Below are 22,297 nucleotides of genomic sequence, written 5' to 3'. Positions count from 1 at the left end.
CCCCAACAGAGTGTCCACATAGAATGGTTCAAAATTAAATAGGCTAGTATCTAAGGTTGTAATACTGTAAATCATGAAAACTTTTTGTAACAAGGCAGCTATGTTAGCTTATTATAAAATTAATTGTATATATACACAAACATGAAGTTATACTCATTCCAATATTGTTTGTACTCAAATTTAATTGGATTTTCCCGTTAACATCTTTTGAGTTATTTGTGTGCATGGATATGTGCATACAGTATTATGAAACCATTGTGAAAGGAACCACGCCAAACAAGCGGATAAATTCCACTCCAAATAATTCTCTAGAACAACTACAAGTTATAGCACACACCAGCTTGTGTGTCCACTTCAGCACTGAACAAACAATGTTTGTCTCTATACTGATCTCAGAGGGGCTCCATGCACTCATCATTGCTCACATTCAGGGGAGGTGCCAGAAGAGTAGAACTGTATGTTGGTGTCAGACAGAAAGTAAGGGGTGGGAGAGACAGTAAGACAAAATTTTCCTTGAGGAAAGAAGCCATTAACAGATGGGCAGAATCCTGGAGCACATAAAATGTAAAGCTAAAACCAGAAATACTCAAGCGTCCATGAATGGTTGTTAACAGACTTTGATAGTAGCAGTTTTAATAAGCCTCTGAAGGATTTAATCCAAAAAAATTATTATTCACCCATTATAAACATAGTGAAAAAGGCAGATGGGTTTACCTGTAACCACGGGTGACTAAGGGATTTGTCAACACTGAAACGTTTTCTCATCTTCACTTGAAGCAAATTGTTTATTAAATCAATGGCTGACAAAGAACAGAACAAAAATTTTATTGTTTAAATACTAAATCACCTCTATCATCATTCACATGCTGCAGTGAAAGTGGATTTTTTTTAATATGTGTATGTATCCTACTGAACTCTTTTAAACTTAATCAAGCTCTTGAATTTTATAATTAGCATTGCTTATGTTAAATGAGGCTACAAAATAGGTACAGGGTAAGCTTCCCCCCTTAGATGGAAACACTAAAAGCTTTACTATATTACTTGTTAATCTTTTTGCCTACTGATTTTAGCGATTTTCAGAAGTGCCTAAATAATTTGAGCATAATCCTGTGTTCCAAAATGTAGGTACTTTCACTATTGTATACTTTTGTATATATCCTTCCACATCTACCTGTGTGTTAATCGTATATACATAACTAATAACAAAGCTGGCATTGGAGAGCTCTAGAGACCAGCCTCGTAAACTTCTAGATTGTTCAGACCTGACATTTAGATCCAGGTTCTGTTTCACTTGCTAATGTACAAAACTAAATTCCAGATTCAACTTTGAACCATTTCTGTAATTATATTTTAGATAAAGTATGTTTTAAGATCAGCATTCAGCAGTTTAACTTTTCATTGGGAATTTTGGGAAGTTTCAGATTATTCATCCCACTCCTCATGCATGCAATTAATTTTTCTTGCTAAATCTACTGGCTCCTCCTGTCCTGAAAATGATCTATAACATTATATTTGACAATTTATCTTTCACAAATACATGCCAGCTCACATTTATCCATTTCGGCATAGTCTACTAAACTCAAACTATGAATAATACACTCCTATCTGAATGAACCTTGAGGTTTAAGCATTTGAATGTGTTATCTACATATAAAGACATTCTAATAAAGAAAATTAATTTCTTTACCTTCACTAGAAATTTCCTTCCAAGGATTCGGTGGGTACATAAATGCTGCATTTTGAATCTGATCATTTATATCCTCATCTTCATTAAATGGGAAGGTACCACTAAGGCTCACATAGACAATAACTCCTACTGACCACATGTCTAGAGAGCGGTTGTAACCTTTACTCCTGAGCACTTCAGGGGCAAGATAAGCAGGTGTCCCCACCACAGAGCGCCTGAAAGATTTTTCACCAATGATACGTGCAAAGCCAAAATCACACAGCTTCACCTGCAAAAGGAATATATTTTAAACTGAGAAATCTCTGCTTGATCTCCAAAGCATGCTACTGCCCAAGACCAGAGTGGTACTTGATACTGGTTTTGCCATCATTTAAACATTGTATGCACTGAAACAGAGATAAAACATTACCTAAGCCAGTCAGTTAAGGTTTTAGGTTGCTGGTTTTACAGACTGTGGATCAACCATGCTTCAGACTGAGCCCTGAAATGGCCTTGCACAGACTCTGGTCTGAGGCAGTCAGTGTAGTATGTGGCCACAAGTGTGCAAATAAGGACAAAAAAGTTGATTCCAAACTCGGGTCATTTTCAGAGGCAAATCCATACCCTCACAAGGCACAGAACCAAAATTTAAAAAGCACATGAATCCCAGCCAGACCACATTCTTAATCATATTCCTGAAGTTGGAGGCGTCAGCTACACAGAAATCAAAAGATAAGTTTTAGCTAGACTCAGACCCAGCCAGCTCTGGCTAGAACAGTCCAATAATCATCCAGGTAAAAAGCATCAATACCTGGTGCCTGCACTGATGCTCAACTCTTCATAGTTCTGGGATAGTTCTGGGATGGTTCCTTAACTTGAATACAGCAGACACTTGTACAGAAAAAAAGGATCCAGATCAAGTCCAACACTAACCCCAAGTTAATAAGCCCTCCTTAGGGTATAAGAAAGAGCAGTGCACTAAAGGCATACAAGTGACTCTCCACCCCACTCCACATTACTGTCACAGGACTGGAAGCAATTCCCTGATGCTGCCTAGCAGATTTTAATTTCTGTATATCCTCCACAAAATCCATACTATCAAAGGTATCTAAGGTAATAACTGACTGGGCTAAGTGTTGACAGTATATCAATACTAGTATCGCTGAACAGCATTTCTCTTACAGAAATTAGCTATTTAGTTTATATTACAATCTAATATCACACATACTGATGACGAAGATCCCTGAGCAAGACCAGTGACAAATGAGCCAGTCCCTTTTCACAACAGCTTATAAGCAAGACAGACAAGAGCAAGGAGGAGAAGGAGATGTACAACAGGGAAGACATTTTTTCCCAGGGTCAAACAGCACTGGAACAGGAATGAGGACTGGTCTTGAAGCTTCTAGTCTTGTGCCTTTTCCACTGGACTATTCTCACTGATCCAGAATACCAATTTCCATGCAACCTTCACAAGCATAAAAATAGAAGCATAAAACCTTCCATGCAACCTTCCATGCAACCTTCACAAGCATAAAAAAATGCAGTCTACACAGCCTTTTGCTAAGTGCTGGCAGTAGTTGTACTTCTCGGGCTACTCAGAATAAAGAATGCTTGTGCACAGCATTGTTGTGAGACATGATCCACGTCTGAGGGGAAAGAAACTGAAACAGACCACTGAGCATAAAGCTAGGCAAAGAGTTGGAAGGAAAAAAAAGACAATTATAATACATGTAGTTCAAGTAATTCTAGACTAAGTCAGTTGAACAATCCCACAAGAGGTCATGTTTTAAGCTGCAATGCCTATATTTCTTTAAAAAAAGAACAATGAAAAGTGATGAAGAGTATTTTTTAATCTTCACTCACTTGAGGGAATGGCTCTGCTGATGCTAGTAGTACATTTTCCGGTTTTAAATCACAGTGCACAATATTCTTGAAGTGTAAATTCCTCAAAGCAACAAGTATCTACAAAAAGGAAAGAACATTTTCAGAACTATTCAAGTGGATCAAAAGTGTCAAAAGTCACACACACTAAGCAACACAGTGATTTGTATCAACACAACCTTCAAGAATTAACCCGTATATACTGAGCAAGTACTATTTTTTTCCAGCCTATCAAGACCTGGAACTGATGGTTTTGATTTTCTTTTTTTTTTCCCCCCCTCCTCCCTCTCTGTCTTTTTGAATGCTTACTGTTTTGACATGCATCTTTGGATGTCCATAATGTTATGTCTTGGGAAAGAAGGGCAAAAAAATTAACATAATTCATGTTCAAAATTATTTCCGTGTTTATTCAACTTTCATTAGATGTGCAGCCCTCTGTGCTGTCTCTTTTAAATAACAATACAGAAAATGCCTTCTCCAAATTCCATTCTCACATAATTACAAAAGACAAATCTAGCCTTTCCTCTCAAAGGAGACTGAATGCCAACCTGAGTGACCATGAATTTAGTTATTCGTTCTGGAAGTCGACTTTTCTCGCTAGAAAGAATCATCTCTAGCATATCCCCATGCAGCTTTTCCATCACAACAAAGACCCGTTCTGGGGTTTCAAACATACATTCCAGGTTCACAATCCCAGGGTGGTGCAAATTCTAAAATAAAGTAGTATAGGTACATCACTAAAATAAAACAGTATGAAATATCATGAATTACACAAAAATGTTGTACCTCAAATCAAAAAGCAGTTAAGTGGAGAGTTAGAGATGAAAAAACAGAATGTCTGAGGCAAGAAACTAGCTTGAAACATAAACGACAACCCATGAAACATGCCAATTATCACTACTAAGACTAATTTGTTTTAACACAAATTATCTATAATGATTCATTTGACAGTTGATACACTCAGTAGCTTGAGTACAGAACATGCAAGAGTAACACTCAGATTGAGGAGCCAGTAGTGGAAGACAGCCCAAAATAATACAGAGAGTTTCCTGCTACCTGCAAGAGACAACATGGAGCCAAAGTACCCGTCTTCAGTGGATCCCTTATAGGGGGTAGATACCACTCCCAAGTTATCAATTCTACCAAATACTCAGGAATTCCCGCTCTTCTAGGATTCCCTCTTACAAAAACACTCAGGAATCACATACACAGATTTAGAAATCAATTCAGAGCACTTACACACATTACAAAATCTTATTAATGGCTTAAGACAAACTCCAATGTGATCCAAAAATACTTTTGTACCTGGAGAATGGCTACTTCATTACGAAGCTGACTTTCCTGTTTAGTTGGAAACCTCATCTTGTCAATGACTTTGATAGCCACATCTCTTCCAGTCTTTCTATGTTTTCCTAAACAGAAAGCCAATGTCAGCCAGCAAGAGGCAGAAGCAATTCATAGCTATAAAACATTACAGCAAAAATTCCTTTTTGGGGAAACAAGTATATTTTGTACAAATGTACAATATTACTATATTTATATTTAAAATTGCAACTGGTATATGAGTAACAAGAAGTGATCAGCCTCAGCAGGAGGGTTGTAGATAAATTTAAACTGGTTACTACTCTGCTGTCAGGTATGCGCATTGACATTAGATGTATTAGGTGAACAGGATGTTTCAGATAGCATGTTTCAAGGGCTAAGTGAGTAGCTGTAAATGCTTACCCAGCTTCTCCACAACTGCTAAACTGACTTCTATCACATTCACATAAGAGAGGTTAATGGGATCACACACTGCAAGACCTTGATAATCTAAGACATTTAATACTAAACTAATATAGAACAATAAGTCTGCACCAAAAGGAAAAAAGTCATTATCTGCTCAGTGAAGAATTTGAAAGCCATTTTAAGAAAAGGGACGACACACACAGCTACAGTGCAAGCGGCACAGAGGACTCTACCGGGACTGGAATGGGGAGCCCAGCTATGCCTCACTAACCACCCAGCAAGGCCTCACCTGCTGCTCTGCAGTCAGTACTGGTGGCCAGGGCTTAGGCAGGGCATAGGAATCGCTCCAAAGGCTGCTGTGCCGAGCAGCTAATGCCTTAAACATCATCATGAAGGTGGGGGGTCAAAACCAGGCTTATCTCCACCAATGAAGTAAGGCAGTTAGTGGAGACATCACTCAAGGTCCAAAAGGGTTTACAAGGTTACCAAATAGAACTAACAATTGGAGAGCAAAAAATAAATTTTAAAAAGATTACATTAGTCCTAAGGAAAGCATACACTGTATAATGGACTGTCACAGACAACAGCATAAAGCCAGAAGTCTTTCAAGACAGATCTGTGGAGTTTTGTCATTTTGTCTGTAACAAATCAGCAATTTTTCGGCAAAATATTAAATCACAGCACCCAGCTATAATTTAAATAAAACCCTAGATTCAGGGACAGTCTGGCTCCACTAGATATAAAATTATATTGAAATGTAGCAGAAATACCATCAATTACAAACTAGATGCAAAACCCAGAAGACAAATGCTAGGTTGCAAGAGAATATAAAGCAAAACCACCAAACTAACAACACACTTTGCTACAGAAGCTAGACTAGAGCTAAAAATTGAACATGAAGAAAGATTAACAGAAAAGCAGCTTGAAAATTCCTTTTCCCAAGTAAAACACAACCAACCAGGTTTCAGGGCAAGTTTTACATCAGTAAGAAACTGTCAAGAATTTTTTTTTTCTCTCTCCATTTTTCAGACCCTTCAAAACTAAGGAAAAATAGGAAAAGCAGAGGGAAATTGTTCTCACTGAAAGAAACAAGAGTTGGCTATCAATATCCCATAACTTCTTGATTTAGAATTTGTAAATGTTTGTCCAGAATAGAGGATACAAAAAAACCCCACCCACCAACAAAAAAAAAAAAAAAAACCACAACAATGTAAGCAACTTAATTTTACCTTTATTTGTTTAAATAAAAGGTTTTGTTACCATTATTTCAGCAAGCCTACACAGGTGGGGAGAAGCCAGTATTAGAAGTTACCAGATCTAGTCTCCCCAAACACCAGGAACAGTTAAGCAGTGTGCAGAGCCAGCAAAAGAATATTATTTTTTATTATCTTTTCTTGCTCTTTCAGCTTGTGATTTTATCTTAAGAAATTGAGTATGCATACCCTATAAATTTTAAGGGATCTTTAAGTGAAAAGATTTAATAAAAGCCTTTTATAAGCATTTATTATGCTTATAAGCATTTATAAGCATTAAGTCATGAAAAACACCAAGATAAGATTTATGTAAAAGGCAATTTAGGAGAGTATATATAGAAATAAAATCAAAACATTAAACGACTGTCTGCATTTGTGCATGTTCTATTCATAAGAGAGGGAGCGTACTTTGATTCACACTATGTTTTAAGAAATAGAGGGAAAGAAACAGACACATCTCAAGAGTGATGTAAAACCAGACCATCAAACTGCATTTCCATCAAGCAGTTCAGAAGAAGGAAAAGTATTTAACTACACAATTGGCACACAGAAAATCATAGCCACAATACTTCCTGACTAGAAGGACAACATGACAGAAGCAGAAAGGTTACCACTTTTAAATGATTAGTTATCACTTTTTCTTTCTTTCCAGACTGATGGTCTGTGGTTTTCTCAACACTTGAGATACAACACATAGGATTAAAAAAAAAAAAAAAAAAAAAGAGAAACAGAGTTCATATGATGCATTTCTAGTATTTCTTCTTTTTGTGATTACATGCTAGAAACAAGTTATATATTGCAACAGAAGTTTTTAGAAACTATAAGTGAGAAAACTACATTTGAAACCTAAAATTGAGACCTTTTGACAAATAATTCCTCCCTCTACTTTATCCCGATGACAGAAATTTGTAACGAAACTGTTTGCATAAAATATGTCAATAATATGTTTGCATAAACATATGGTCAAAGCATAAACTAAAATATGTATTTTTCTAATTGCTTTTGGCCACATCTCTCAGATATCATTAAAAGCAGGTATAGCTGACAGCCTCCTTAAATACATGACTTCTAATACTGTATAATACAGACAACAGTGTTAGAATTGGCAATTAAAAAAAACATTAACCAAGGCCAAATTCAGACTAGAGATTGCTTTGTATTTAACTGTGGTCAAAATGCAATACATATTCTAAACTGATTTTGATACCAATGCAAAACTCTAAATGCAAAAAATGAATTGTAAGAAATACTGTACATAAAACTGCAGACACAGTAAAGTAATCCAAACAAAACTTTTAACAAGATAAACTTCACCTGCATGTTCTAGATAAAGCTAGGCAAATATGAAAAGGGTAATTATATCAAGCAGACAGACATTCTACCTTAATAAATGCATAATGGAATCTAATGTAATTTACCTCCATATACAATACCAAACTGACCAGAACCCAGCACTTCATCAGCAAATATTTGATACACAGAGCTGATATCCTAATGCATGAAAAAAAAGAAATCACAAATATCAGCAGACATCAAAATGTTCATGAGCATATTAGTACTGGCTAAGCTGTATTTACATTTTATGTTAATCAAACTCCGTAAAGGGTGCCATTATTACCCTGAATGGAGTGGAAAAAACACAACAAACCTTTCCTCAAAAGGATCCACTTAGCTGCACTGTAAGCAGGGACATACATACATACAAACTAACAGCTGTGCCAGGTAAATGGATTACTTCCTGTATATAACATAGACTTCTTTAGCTACAATACCCTGGTGTGGCTTTCTCATCCAGACACTGTTACTACCAATTACTTTGTAATACCCAGGTAAACAAACACCATGATTATACAATGCATGACTCACCACATTCTCCTGGACCTGGCAATTTGAAACAGAGATGCTCAGAGATAACTCTTCTGCAATAAAGAAGATATAACTGAGTAAGTAAATAGGAAGGGCAGGCTTTTTCTAGTAAAAAGGGGGAAAAAAACATAAACAAAAAAACCTTTACTGACTTCTAACCCAGTCACAGTGCAACAATTTTTATTGATGTTCTGGAGAAACATCATACCCTGGAACTCAAATTTCACAGACTGATTAGATAAACAACCCTGGGAGTTTTGCTGGGATTATTTGTCTATTTTTGTCATATCGCTGATTACAAAAATAGTAGAACAGTACAAGTATGTATACAATAGAGAGCTGGAGAAGCAAAAGCAATAGTAATATGGCAATTGTATCAGAGTTCATTAAACTACTAAGAATTTCTGGTAGTAATATAGAAAAACACAGGGAAGAGGACCAGGTAGATCCCTTACAGTCAAATGAATGTAGTTACTGATTTTCTGTCGCATCAAGATATACAAAATTAATGCATAAGAAAAGGAAACAAATCAAGCAAAGCAAGTAACAGAAGACCTGAGAATTAAAAAAAGCAACAAACCCCATAATATAAACAAACTTTGTTTCATGGACAAACTACAGAAGCATATCAATCTTTGGAATATAAAAGCACATCTAGGAAGTGTAATTTGCAAGTAAAAGCACCAGATAAAGATACAGAATTTTTCAGCCTGCAGCAGATGTTGACACAAAGTTTTCATTACAGGAATAACATTATGATGCACAGACAAGAAGAGATACATCAAGGAAGGCAGGAAACACCTTTTTCCTTTGACTTCCAAGACAGAGGTGAAGCGTCTCAGAAAAATGGACACCTACCATTTGTTACGTTAACTTCCAATAATAAAAAAAAAAAAAGTAGAACAAATTCACCTACAAGGTGGATAGAAGATATACTATAGATTTACTAGCACTTTGAAAAGAGCCTTTATCACCCTAAGAAGACTGTTGAGATTTCAGAGAACAAAGAAAGTGTCTGTATCTGATTTTTGCCACCTTCTCAAAGAAGGACTTTACAGACTTAAGATAGCAACAAATACTAGCGCTCAAAAACACTCTGAAACTGCATCTGACATATGAACTGGAATTACAGCCTTGCATATGTCTACTGATTATTGACTATAGTGTAGTCTATATTGGAATAACAGTACAGAACACAAGGAAAAACAAGAAAGAAGGCAGACAAAAAAGTTACTAAGGTCCACACAGCAGCAAGGTAGAAACAAGGTAACTAGAAAGTGAAGATATGGATTTTGAAACTGTTTAAAGAGAACACACTGAACCCTTCTCCACAGATGGCTACAGAATACAAAATATCTGGTAAGTAGAGATTGAATTATTCCTTCCAAATAAACCCATTTTTCTAGTATCTGAAACGTATAATAAGGGCTGAAAAATTGCCACTTCTGAAGAAATCAGTAATGCCAGGATTCCATATGTAATCTATACCAGGTAACAGCTTACTAATCTTCTCTTTCTCAATTCAGCTCAGAAACATCCCACAAAGAAACATCCCATCCCAACCACCCGGTACAAGGTCAGTAAGGACTCTTTCCCATGGGTCAGTCCGGAAGAGTGTCCTCATTTCTAGCTACTTTCTGGCTAGAATGTGGTATAAACTGACTAGCTAATGTCTTGTGGACATTTTGGCACTACAAATTCCCTGCTGCTGCAAGTATTTTAAGCACAAGTCTCCCTCCTCTTTTGGTCTTGTCATTTAAAAGAGTATATTTGAGGCTTTCGAGGTTTTGTTTTTTTAACTAGAAGTCTAATTTTCTTAAAGGCTCTTGGGATACATTTCATGGCTAACAGTGTGTAGGAAGGAGACGGATGAATGGACATTTTCTGGGCTTTTTAGAGTCTAAAAACCAACCTGAGTTGTCTAAGAATATGGGAACGCCACTCCACAACTCATGGTAGTTTCTTATTCTCCTACAATCCTAAACATGCTAAAATACTTCCTCTCTGCATCTACCCCTGCAGCTCTATTCCCTACCACTGTCAAGTTTTAATATAAAAAAATGTTATTATTTATAGCTGAAAAAATACCGATTTTCAAAAAAACACCTGTCTTTGCAAGTGTCTCAGCAACAGTAAGCCTTAGGTTCTAGAAAACAAAGAAGGCTTTGGTATATATATATTTGGAGCTAAGAATTTCATATCAAAAGTGGCATTTTATATATGTATAAGGCCAGTTATGAGGTACCATCTTACAGGTATGTGTCTTCACTGTACTTAAATACAGATACCAGTACCGGCATTTCGTAGTTTACCATTTGAGACCATGGTTGCATTTTCAGAAAGTGCCTTTACCTCAGACTAGTATTTAATGTCCTTAACTGTTGTTGATTCAGAGTAGGCAGATATCAGAGAAACTAATCTCAGAATCTCCTGCAAAAGAAAATTTCACTAAAAGAAGATTAAGGAGTAGCTGGAAGATGAAAGGAAACTAAAGAATGAAAGCATAAATCTCAGTACAGAATATGAATGAATGTTGTTGCAAGGAACAAGGAGATGTCTGAAGAGAAAGAACACAATATATAGTTTAGTGGAGCCTTGATAATGAATATGATCCTATGCCAGAGAAAGGCAGGCAAGACAGGTGCATAAAAAGAAGAACAGGGTACTTTTTATTACTACCCACAGCTCAGCAAAAGTTCTTTCCATCACTGGCAGTATTTACATTGCATCACTAACTCCTTTTCTTCTCCTTAGCTACTGACATCTCACAGATTTAAAAAAAAAAAAATTTTTATATATATATATATATATGGGATAACATCAAAAAGCATCCAAATCTAGTTCTTTCAAAGTATATGTATATAATGTGAATATATATTTTTTTATTTTTTTAAAGTATATTAGAAATATCTAAACTATGGTCCCTTTTTACATCTAGCAACTACGCATGAGTTCTTAATGCTCCTAACAATAAAGCTCTGCAATATGCATTCATATTGTAAATCTGATTAACTACTTCTTCCTGCTACAACAGATTAAAGGATTTGCCCACCCTCCACAAACCTGAGTGTCACTTTTTAGAGACTTGTGGAAAATTATGGACGCAATTTAGCAGAGAAGAGAAAGACAATACTTTACTCTAACTAAGCACTTTTCTGAAAGGAATCTCTACCATTAACAGCTTCAGAATATGAATAATAGTGCCTTGTCTGCCTGCTTACTGTGATCTTTTCCTTGTCCTGCAGCAGTGCAAACGCTAGCTTGAGGAGTGACTGGCATCAAAGCCTGACGAATGGCTTTCTCCCAGCCCTGAGCTACGTCAAGTCCAACTCCGGTGGCAGCAAGAACAGGACTGTGATGACTGCTGCCATTGTTTTCGCCAACAAAGTACACCATCGTGTCAGTGATGATCTCAAAACAGTATGGGTTGCTGCCCTGCACCACGTTTGAAAAATCTCGAGGCTGAGTCACCTGGAGAATTTCTGAAAGTGGAATCTCCTGAAGAAAAATATTAAAGATTAAAAAATGAAAATGCACATAATATTTTAATATACTGATATTCAAAACTTAAAGTGTTTGCAAAGAAATAAAAGCAAATATATCAAATACCAAAACACCAAGCTTCATAACTAATGTCAAACTGTGCATGACCATTGCCCACCCACAGTTTTCTGAACTCCTCTATACAAGCCTAGATAGACTTCCAGCTCCACCACAGTTCTCTCTATACAACTACTATTCTCTACTCAGACAAACTGCATTTATATTCAGCATGGGACACGCCCCCACCACATACAAATGATGCACAACTATAGAATGACCATTTTCCCCCTGTAGTTTATACAGCTTAGCTACAGAAGAATGTGACAGGGGAAAAAAGTGAAACGACAACATTAAGAAGAGGATGTGGTTATACAAGCTAGTCAATAAGCACTGCTTCACATATCAGAATCGTTTTGGGTAAAGGTTCTCTTTCATACAGATATTAACAATTTCTACTGACTGCTCTACTTTCTCAGTTTAAGATCATGGTACAAGCAGTACTAGAGAACAGATCTGAAGGAAGAAATGGTTGCAAGTTCACACTAGCTGGAGGAGGACATTCCACACACATGGGAAGGTGTACAGGTGCACGTCACTTGCAAGAGTAGTGAACAAGCAGGTGAACACTGGGCTAGCATTAGGGGGATAAGAGACAGTAGCTGATTAAGATGAAGAGCAAATAAATGTAAAGGCAACAACTGTGAATGATTCTAACAGCAAAGACAAATAACCTGAGATTTAAGCAGTTAAAAAAAGGGGGTCAAAGGGGCAAGTCAAAGGACTAAAAGCAGTGACATAACGGAGCAACAAGCAAGGAACATATTTTACCAGCTGTATTTTGAATGCACAGGGCAATACAAGTATCAGGGAGGTCTGAGAAGAAGAGACTGCATTGGTCAAGATAAGGATGAAAAGGATCTGGGCAAGTTTAGCTGGGTGTACAGAGAAAAGGCTTGATCTTAGAGATGTTATAAAGGAAGAAGCTGCAAGATTTGGACCCCCACCTAAAGGTGTAAGACAAGAAAGGGAAAAATCCTGTTTATACATTCAAACACATTTTCTGAATATTCCACCATTGAACACATTACTATATTAACAATATACTAAACTTACTGCTAAGTTTTATTTATATAATGCTAGGCTGCACAATAAATTTTCCACTAAATCCTGCTTGCAACTTTCAGTTGTACAGTTGGGAATAACTTAATTTTGGGAACCTCGAAATAAAATACATAAGCATGCAAACTTTCAGTCACTACTTTTAGAAAGCAAAAATCCTAGCCTTCATTAGACTGGCGGCCAAACAAATTCTCTGGTAATTGTGAAGAAAGCTTAATATGCTAGGTAATTCAGGAGAACAGTACACGTAAAATGTAAGGAGAGACATACTCAAGAAGATTAGAACAGGAGCTGCAAGCAACTTCTCAGAGTTAGTCTTGGTCCTTCTCACTTACAAGCTTTGGCCAACAATTAACCTGTCACAGTTTTGATTAAAAAAAGATGGGAAAATGGAGATCATACTTATACTGCTCACAAGCAGATTTCAGATCTATAAAGCACTGAGTAAACCAAGTGCAACATAATTATTACTCACTATTAATTACCTTGTAATATTTTGTTCCAGATTCATTTTGAAATAGCGTGAGGCATTTGCTGTCCAGTCTCCAATAATGTCTTTTTCTCTACAAAAGGCACAGTACAATAACGTAAGGAATAAATCACTGGTATGGCTTTTGTTATCTGATTATTTAAATAAGAAATGTTTTAAATGACTAAGATAATCAACTAACATTAACCTACAGTTGCATCTTAGACCAGATACATGAAAATATACACTTTGGGAATAAAGATTTTTTTAAACTCAAGGAGAGGCTCATAAAATTACTTCCACAAACTAGAAAAGAATATCACTTACCTTACAGTAATAACAGTGACAACAGCAGTTATCTCGTACAGGAAAAGCACTTAACTACACAGGTTTCACTCCAGGTGCACGTGCTCACAAAACCTGAATTATTTTAATTTAGTAATATTTGTGGGAGTCATGCTTTCTCCCTCTGTGCCCTCACACCAACATTGCAAGGGTTGAAGAACTAAGCAAGCCTAACAAGTCCTTAATTCTTTTGCCAACACAGAATTCTAGAAGGTCAAAAGCGCACAGTGGCAAGACAGACTATGAGATTCAAGTGGACAAAATACCTTGGGGGGAAAAAAGAAAATAAAAATAAAGACAGACTAAATAGCCGTTTTCTGGAAGTCTCTACCAATAAGAAATATTGTCTCCACCAAAAAGTAATATGAATAAGCTGTTGCACATAACTGTCTTGTAATTTTAAGCAGAGGAACATCCCTCAAAACAAAGAAGCTTTTAGAAAGCCAATACGGCTGTATGAACCTAACTTAATTTGCTTGCACCATGCTCATATAGTTAGAAACCCATTTTCATTTTTCTGTGACAAAAATCCAAGGCCCTTAACTCTGGCCTAGGATTACACTAGTTTGAAACATAATACAGCAGAGCTTAAATCACTTCAGTCATGGGGAAGCTAAGACTACTGTAGGAGTTAGACAAAGAAAGCTAGGACATGAATGGATTTAACTAAATGGAATTCCAAGCCAGCACTGAATGGAAACTGTGTGAAAGCATAAGGCTGAACCTGTCCTTTGGATATATATGCCCTTTATTAAATCATGAATCAGGGAAGACATCGGAGGGGTGGAATTATGGAACAGGTTGGTAACTCTCTCAGGGATTCAAAATCTGCCCATACCATATTGTGAGAAAGCATGGGCTCAGAGTGAGGAAAAGAATATAGATGATTATACAGAAACTTCTCATTATAAAGGGTGAAATATCTTGTTATCCAGGGTCAGCAAGAAGTATACAGATATTGCTGTTAAAATGAACCTCTTTGGAACTGACAGAAAGCCCAAGTTGTTTCAGGAACAGGAAGTAGTCTGACATTGCTAAGAGCAGAGCAGTCAAGGGAAACAGCTGATGGCCTCCTCCCATTAGGAAGCTCTATGAGATCTTGCTTGGCTGAAGGTATCTTGCTTTGGGGCAGAATACTCCACTTCATTTGAATGGCCTTTTTCAGTAGATGTCATCTAGGTAGCAGCCAGACTGACAGATGAAAAAAATCCAGCTAAGCTAAGGTGTACAATCTGATCATTGTTCTATGAGCAGGTCCAAAAAAGTCCATGGAAAAATGTACTGGCTGTACTGAAAGACTAAATTGGAGCCAAATACCAGGTCTGCCCTGAACACTGCTAGAAATACTTATCTTTGTCTACTACCTGGCCTTATTTTTTCTATAGCCAGCTGATGATAACTGTGTCTGTAAAGTAGCCTTGGCTGGAATCTCATCTGAAATATGCTAGATACTTATTTTGGTTTGTGATAAATCCATCTAGATATTAGAAAACTGTACTTTAAAAGAAATGTTTTGTAAGGCACCTTCTGACAGACCACTTAGTGGTCTGTTTAGTTGACAATCACAAAAAGTAAAAATAGTACAGTAACCTGAGCTGACTAGTTATCACCCCTCAGCTTGATTTCAACAAAACTTAAATAATTTTGCTTCTCTAAATTCCTGAAGTTCCCTTCAATCAGACTCCTGTGTAGAGACAAAGAATGCAAAAGTATTTATGCTGCCTTTCATGAACAGTCTCAATATGACACACTGTGCTTCACGAAATCTGGTAACTTCTTGACTTCATCTTTTTCATTCATCTACCAAAAGACAAGAGGATTGACTTCCTCCCATTAGACAACTCTATGGAACCCAGTTATTATTCCTTATCTTCCTCCTCAATCCACAAAATCAACAAGCTTGCCTAAGAAGGTTCAGTTAAGAGATCATTATCAGTAGCACTGGAAACAAACAACGTAGTCTTTTTGGAGGATGCTTGCATACCCAAGGACATACAGTCAAGCCACAACTCTACTCCACTGACATCAAGAGGAATAGTGAGTTTGGGGGGATGGTGTTCACTAATGCTTACTTTTAGATAGAGTGAATTGCTAGAGGAATGAAGGGCTCCCATATCTACACATAAATTTTTACAGACACCTAGATTATTAGAATAATAGTGTCAACCATTTCAGTACTCATCATTTTACAATGATTTCCACCTTTTCATGTAGTTGAATAAAAACACTGATACAAATATTTAGTTCAACTGCTAAACAGAAAGAAGACATAAGCATATTATTCCAAATTATTATCTCGGGAAAGCTGAAATCTTAAACATACAATTCATTTGAGACAATTTAGAGACGCTTCTCCTTAAAAGGGTGAAGGAAAAGCACTGTTGAATCATCACATGAAGAATTTTGAATAAACTACAGTTTCTCCTTTGCACCAGATTTCTTTATAATGGACTTCATGGTTAAGTTCTTTCAAATGATACTGTAAATCAGAATATCTAAATAAGAGAAATAAAATACACTGGTTTAGAGAAATAATTTAACTTAATGTAGGAAGAATCTAAAGTCACTGACCAGATTGTCTCTACTAGTATAGTGGACCATCCATCCTTCCTTCACCATTGTACTGCTCTTCCTCTTTGTGTGCTTGATCGACTGTACAACTCTCATGAGAGGAATATTATTGCTTGTTGAAGGACTAAAAAAAGATAGAACAGTTAATATTTAACAAGTTAAAATACAACAGTACTGTAATTATACTGGTACTACACATTTAGCCCATAGTTTTCAGGAACAGGCACCTTTTCTTCCCATACAAATTACTTCATTGATAGATGAAATTGATAAGGTATCTGAGCTCCCCCTACTTCTCCTAGTGCAAGTATTGCAGTACTTAAATTACTCTGTCGAACACAGAAGAAACACACTGGAATGAGGACACCTACAGAAATCATCCTCTCTCAAAACAATTAGCCGAGACTGCTGGTCTTAATCCAGCATAAAAATACAATTAACATCAGCATTGCTATTATTTTCTCTTGCCTGTGTAAGTCGACTATGCTACTTCTTCATATTGTTATTACACTAATAAAGGTCCCTATCTAAGCATACTTTCAATTTATGAAAATATCAACAGGGGTGTGTTAATTCAAATCACAGCTGCACTAGGAAATTTTATCAATGCTCAGGGATATTAACTGTCCTACAGACAAAGATTTGACAATCCCTAACATTCTGACAGAGTCATTAGTTAAACATACAGGTTTTAATAGTGCTGAAGATGAAGTGAACCACTAAGTTGCCTGCTTAACACCAGAGCTCCCACATGTGGCACTAACAGAAATGTTTGCAAACACATGAAATCACGTGGCAGATTAAAAAACAAAAATTGTAAGGATGCTTTAACACAGCACACAGTTACACTGTAGAACTGGCTGCCACAGGATGCTCTTCATGCCAAAAAACCTTTAATTGCTTCAAATGCAATTAGAAATAAATGGAAAAATCCTACCTAGTGGTGGAACACAAAAAAGATTCTACTTCCAACTCAGGAAGTCCTTGAGCTATAAATCACTGAAAGGTGAGAAGATATCACTATATGCTCTTCCTCACATATTTGCTATTAAGCACTGAGCTAAAATGACCTTTGGTTTGACCTAATACAACTGCTCTTACATTATTAAGAATGACTTAAGAAAATCAAGATGACGCTATTCAGAATGATACAGAAAGTAAAAAGACCAAACTTGATTGAAGGAACTAGGTAACAGTTATTGGATAGAAGACTTGAGAAAAATCACATTCAAGTTATATAAATCAAACTTCTGCCCAAAATGCATACAAACTGCGATGTGAACATTAAAATATCGCAAGTAATTCCTTTTAAATCAACACATGTATAACAGTAACTAAATTAGGCTAATGTCACAAAGATCTTAGTCATGTCTTAGCCATGTTAAGTTAAGCCATAAATTTTACTATGCTTTGATAATCTGGCTTTATTTCTTTGATAACAGTCACAGCTCAGCACTTTTTCCAATTAGAAGAGACTATATTATTTTAATTTATTTATGTTTCAGGCTTGCTTGGGACAGAACAACTTTACAAAGCAGTTTCAAGTTAAAAAAAAACCCACAAGTGAAAAAACGACACTTGAAGCAGTAAAACTGGGCTAATCAGAACTGTTTTACTCAAAGTTTTACTTCAAAATATTGAGGAAAGTACATCCAGAGCAAAGAAATCCACCTTATGACTTACCTGATGGTTTTGACAGCTTCCTCATCTTTGTCTGCATCAAGGTCAGATGGATCCATAAAGAAGATTTTGTCCTCTGGAGGAGAGGGCTCTTCAGCATCATCTAGACCCCGACTACCGTCACTGTTCATTTCACTGCTATCAACTTCCATTGGCATGTCCAAGTCCTGGCCTGGGCTAGCAGGTTCTGGAAACAACACAAGGTTCAGATATTATTTCAAATACACAATTAAAAAAAAAACAAACCAAAACCAAACAACCACCACACAAAAAAAACCCAAAAAACTCCACAAAATTCTTCTTTGGTTCACATTTATGCAAGTAAACATAAAAGTACAATCAGAATATACAAAATCCTCAAGTTTTTGCCAAATGATGCAGAGTGTGCTAATGAACATTATCAATTTGTTTTTGCTAAATGCCAAGGGAAGACAGACCCAACCAAAACAAGAATCATATTGAAAGAAATGGAGTGAAAGGCCTAAGGTCTAAACCTAAATCTCATTAAGTAATCCTGTTCCACAAGTAATAAGTACAAAGTAACCTTTTGATGGCTAGAGATGGCCCAGAGAATTACTCCTGTGCAAATGAAATTCTCCATTAACAGAAACCCAACTCTGTTCTCGCTGCCCCTGTAGCCCATAATAGCAAAAGTAAGAGAGAAAAAAAGGGGGCTGTGGTATGGCAGGAAAAGAGAAAAGCAGAACAGATCTTATTCGCATCTGACTCTGCTAACAGAAGTTTAAAAAGTTTAAAGTTTCCAAAAGCTGTACAACTTTCATTGTGGAAGACTAAGAATTAAGACATACAAATACCTTCATCTGTAGTCTTTTTTTTTTCTTTTTTTTGGTCTGAGGAGAGTTCAATTTAAGGGTGGGAGAAAGAACAAAAAAAATAAACGACTCATTATGTCCACAGAAGAATTGTCTGAAACTGTAGTTCCCAAACTATGTGCTCTAGCACCTTAGCATCACAAGGGTGGTGAGCAGGCTGCAGCAACAACATGTTGCACACACTATTGTTCACAGCCACCAATCTCAAGACCCAGGCAAGAGCCTTGGAGCTGGAGAAGGCAAGCATGAATGGATGGGATACGTTGTGCAATGGCAATGGACCCACTGGCTAACAGGGCTGCTGCCCAGGCCTCTGAATCAGGTTGTACAATTTGGTGTGATCTGCTGCATGTCATCAATTTTATTCCCCTCAAAAACATGCATGCCAAGGATCAAGGTTTTGGGCAACACAACCACAGAACGGTTGAAGTTGGAGGGGACCTCTGGAGGTCATCTGGTCCAACAACCCCTGTAAGCCCATTTCTCCAGCCTGCTGAAGTCCTTCTGCATGGCAGCACAATGCTCTGACATATCAGCCAGTCCTCCCACTCATCAGCAAACTTGCTGAGGGTACACTTTGCCCCATCATCCAAATCATTAATGAAGATGTTGAACAGGATTGGACCCAGTATTGGCTCCTGGGGTACACAACTAGTTACCAGCCTCCAACTAGACTTCATGCCACTGATCACCACCCTCCAGGCCCATCCATTCAACCAGCTTTCAATCCACCTCACTGTCTGTTCATCCATCCCGTATTTCATCAGCCTAACGCTGGTCTAAAACTTCTAAGAATAAGACTAAACTTTCTGCTACATACCGTTCCTCACCTTCCTCTTTCAACTCTGTAAGGTCTATTCAGAAAATAGGCCTCCTTAACTGAGGTTTCAAAACATTAGAGTGGGGTTTTTTGGTTTGGTTTGGCTTGGTTTTTTCCTTTCTCTGTTACCTCACAAACTGCTGGGCTAGCTCTGGCCACTAAAAATCATGGATATGAGAAAGTCACAAAAAATGGTACTTGTCTTCAGTTATTAACATTTAAAAATACATATTTCATGGTGAACAATGAGCAGATTGATCACAACAGATGTTTAATTTTTGTACATTGAGAAGGCTTCTTGATTTTTTTATTTTCCTTGAGCAATCTCAAGCAAAGCATACTGTACTTGCCAAGACTGAGTAAAATTAAAGTCACCAGAGCATAAGTTTTAGGAGTGGATCTTTTTAATTGTCAGTGATCTCAGGTGAAAAAACTGGGAAGATATAACAAAAAGAGGTAAAATATTCAAAGCTGAGGGAACCAAAAGCTAATGCATCTTGTTAAGCCTCCAACGATCTGTCAGTATTTGAAAGCACGTTTCTCATCTTACCTCCATTGAAAATCACCTCTCCAAGACAGTCTCTAGGTACTTTAGATGCACAGCGTTTGTGACAGTTGAATCTGCAATCTAAAACAGAAGATAAATAAGCCCATGATACCAGAATCCTACTCCGACTCAGACACTAACATTCTATCATTCACTACTTCCATCACAAGCTTCAGTTCAGATTCATACGGTTGCACGTAACTGAAGACAGTACCAATGAGGTCACCTCCAGAAGAAAATTAACAATCTTGTCCTGATGTCACACGTTGATTTTCCCCATCACTATTTATTATGTCAACACTTCTCCTTCCAGTACAAAACAGTTTTCTACTTATCTAGCTTTCTCTGTAGTTATTTTTTCCATTATGATGTAATTTTTCCCATCCTCTCATCTGTTCCACACCCTTTTTTCCATCGCTATACGATTTAAATGTCTCATCTCTATCATTTTTCCCCACCTGCTGCCTAAGGCTTGCAGCCATCAGAGCGTCTAGGATCACACACTTATATCATAGAGCAAATATGCTCTGCAGTAAATCCCAAAGTCCAGTTCCCCTATCATTCAGATTACAGATTTGACTGAACACTGAAGCTCCATTTCTGCCTGCTGACACAGGGCAGAGAGAATAACATTATGTCCAGATCTGGCCTGACATGGAGATAGAATCTAACCTGGATGTGTGCCATTTCCGCATCTGCAGTATCAGATGCAGCCTACTGAACAAAGTCCAGCATACAACATTAGTGGTATTAACGGGAATTTCCTTTATTAGCACCATTGCTGTAATGTTCAACTCTGTATCAACATCATGAATTTCAAAACTCCCCACTGCCCCCACAACTGTTTTCAAACTTATAATTTTGCCCGTTTCTGCTATCCAAAGAAAGCTTATTGTGTTTTCCTTTTAAGCCCAGACAAGGGAAAAATCATTATCTCCCCGTTTTTAGTAGCAGAGAAGCCAAACCCTGGAGCAAAATACAATCCTGTTCAGCTTCTGAGTGCCTACAAGGAAGCATCCTAGGAGACCAATGAACTGTCCTTTCTATAGCAATGTTTTCAGTCCATATTAAGGAATATGGTTACTTCACTAGTTTGAAGGGGGCTGGAAGAAACAGAGACATTTCAAATCCTACCAGAGAACTAGAAAGGCTAAGAGTGAGTCAATCCTAATAAATTAAACTACATCCAGAAACATTCTTGGGTACTGCAATGCAACTCTCTAGTCTAGTAAACAGTTAGAAGCATCCCCTAGCACGCTTTTGGCCCACAGCATTAGCACAATCCCAAACAGCTCCCAGGACCAGTTCATAAATCAGAGCATCCCATGAAATTGTTCCCAACGGGCAGTCTGCATACAGTCACCCAGGCTGGGATGCTAAGAAGACCTGTTCATGAGCACAGGTCATTTTGTCCCAGTTGACTTCAGTGTCTAGGAATTTATTACCACAAATATAGCCTTAGCATCCCGAAGATCATCCTCAGAGTCCAAGTAGAAGCCTGGATGAATTCAAGAAATCCAGGGCTCTTACGAGTACTCAGGAACATGGGACTGCTGAAAGACCCCAAGCTTTGGGAATGTGCACAAGGAAGTCAGTAGGAAATCTTAAGAATCTGTAGGAGAAAGCAGTATGAAATATTTTGATATCTATTCCTGATATATTAAAAATACATATAGGATCACACTGCATAAATGGAGGCCTATTAATACACTTATTTCTGTCCTGTGTGTATACACAACATTTCTCTAGGCTTGTTTTCCATACATAAATGCTATGTTTATCCAATGTCATTCACTTTCCTAAAACTGATGTGGTAGCCCCATTTGTTCAGCTGGATATACAGTCACAACAAGTGTATATGGTCAGTAGCATCTATGTTAAAACTGTAAAGCAGCTTTTTCAGGCTTCATTATTTATGTATTACATGTATCCAAGAGACACACTGACTAAAAAAAAAATTAAAAAAAAAATAAAAC

The 22,297-nt window shown here is 37.1% G+C and overlaps 1 protein-coding gene across 6 annotated transcripts in view; it reads right to left on the bottom strand.

Moving 5' to 3' along the window:
- Positions 1-22,297, bottom strand: part of PRKD3 (protein kinase D3) — a 48,480-nt gene that overhangs the window by 3,422 nt on the left and 22,761 nt on the right. For all 6 annotated transcript variants that reach the window (XM_075496064.1, XM_075496060.1, XM_075496066.1 and 3 more), the window contains 12 exons: positions 20,325-20,402; positions 18,125-18,308; positions 16,442-16,565; positions 13,542-13,619; positions 11,616-11,892; positions 8,395-8,447; positions 7,947-8,019; positions 4,853-4,959; positions 4,096-4,257; positions 3,530-3,628; positions 1,688-1,955; positions 715-800 (listed from right to left, as the gene is read on the bottom strand). In XM_075496064.1, the coding sequence (XP_075352179.1) occupies positions 715-800; positions 1,688-1,955; positions 3,530-3,628; positions 4,096-4,257; positions 4,853-4,959; positions 7,947-8,019; positions 8,395-8,447; positions 11,616-11,892; positions 13,542-13,619; positions 16,442-16,565; positions 18,125-18,308; positions 20,325-20,402 (1,589 nt within the window). The remainder of the gene's footprint in view (positions 1-714; positions 801-1,687; positions 1,956-3,529; positions 3,629-4,095; positions 4,258-4,852; positions 4,960-7,946; positions 8,020-8,394; positions 8,448-11,615; positions 11,893-13,541; positions 13,620-16,441; positions 16,566-18,124; positions 18,309-20,324; positions 20,403-22,297) is intronic.

The sequence above is a fragment of the Mycteria americana genome, chromosome 3 (assembly GCF_035582795.1).
Source record: "Mycteria americana isolate JAX WOST 10 ecotype Jacksonville Zoo and Gardens chromosome 3, USCA_MyAme_1.0, whole genome shotgun sequence".
Taxonomy (NCBI): Eukaryota; Metazoa; Chordata; class Aves; order Ciconiiformes; family Ciconiidae; genus Mycteria; species Mycteria americana.
Note: the sequence above shows the minus strand (reverse complement) of the source record. Positions and strands in the feature narration are given on the sequence as shown.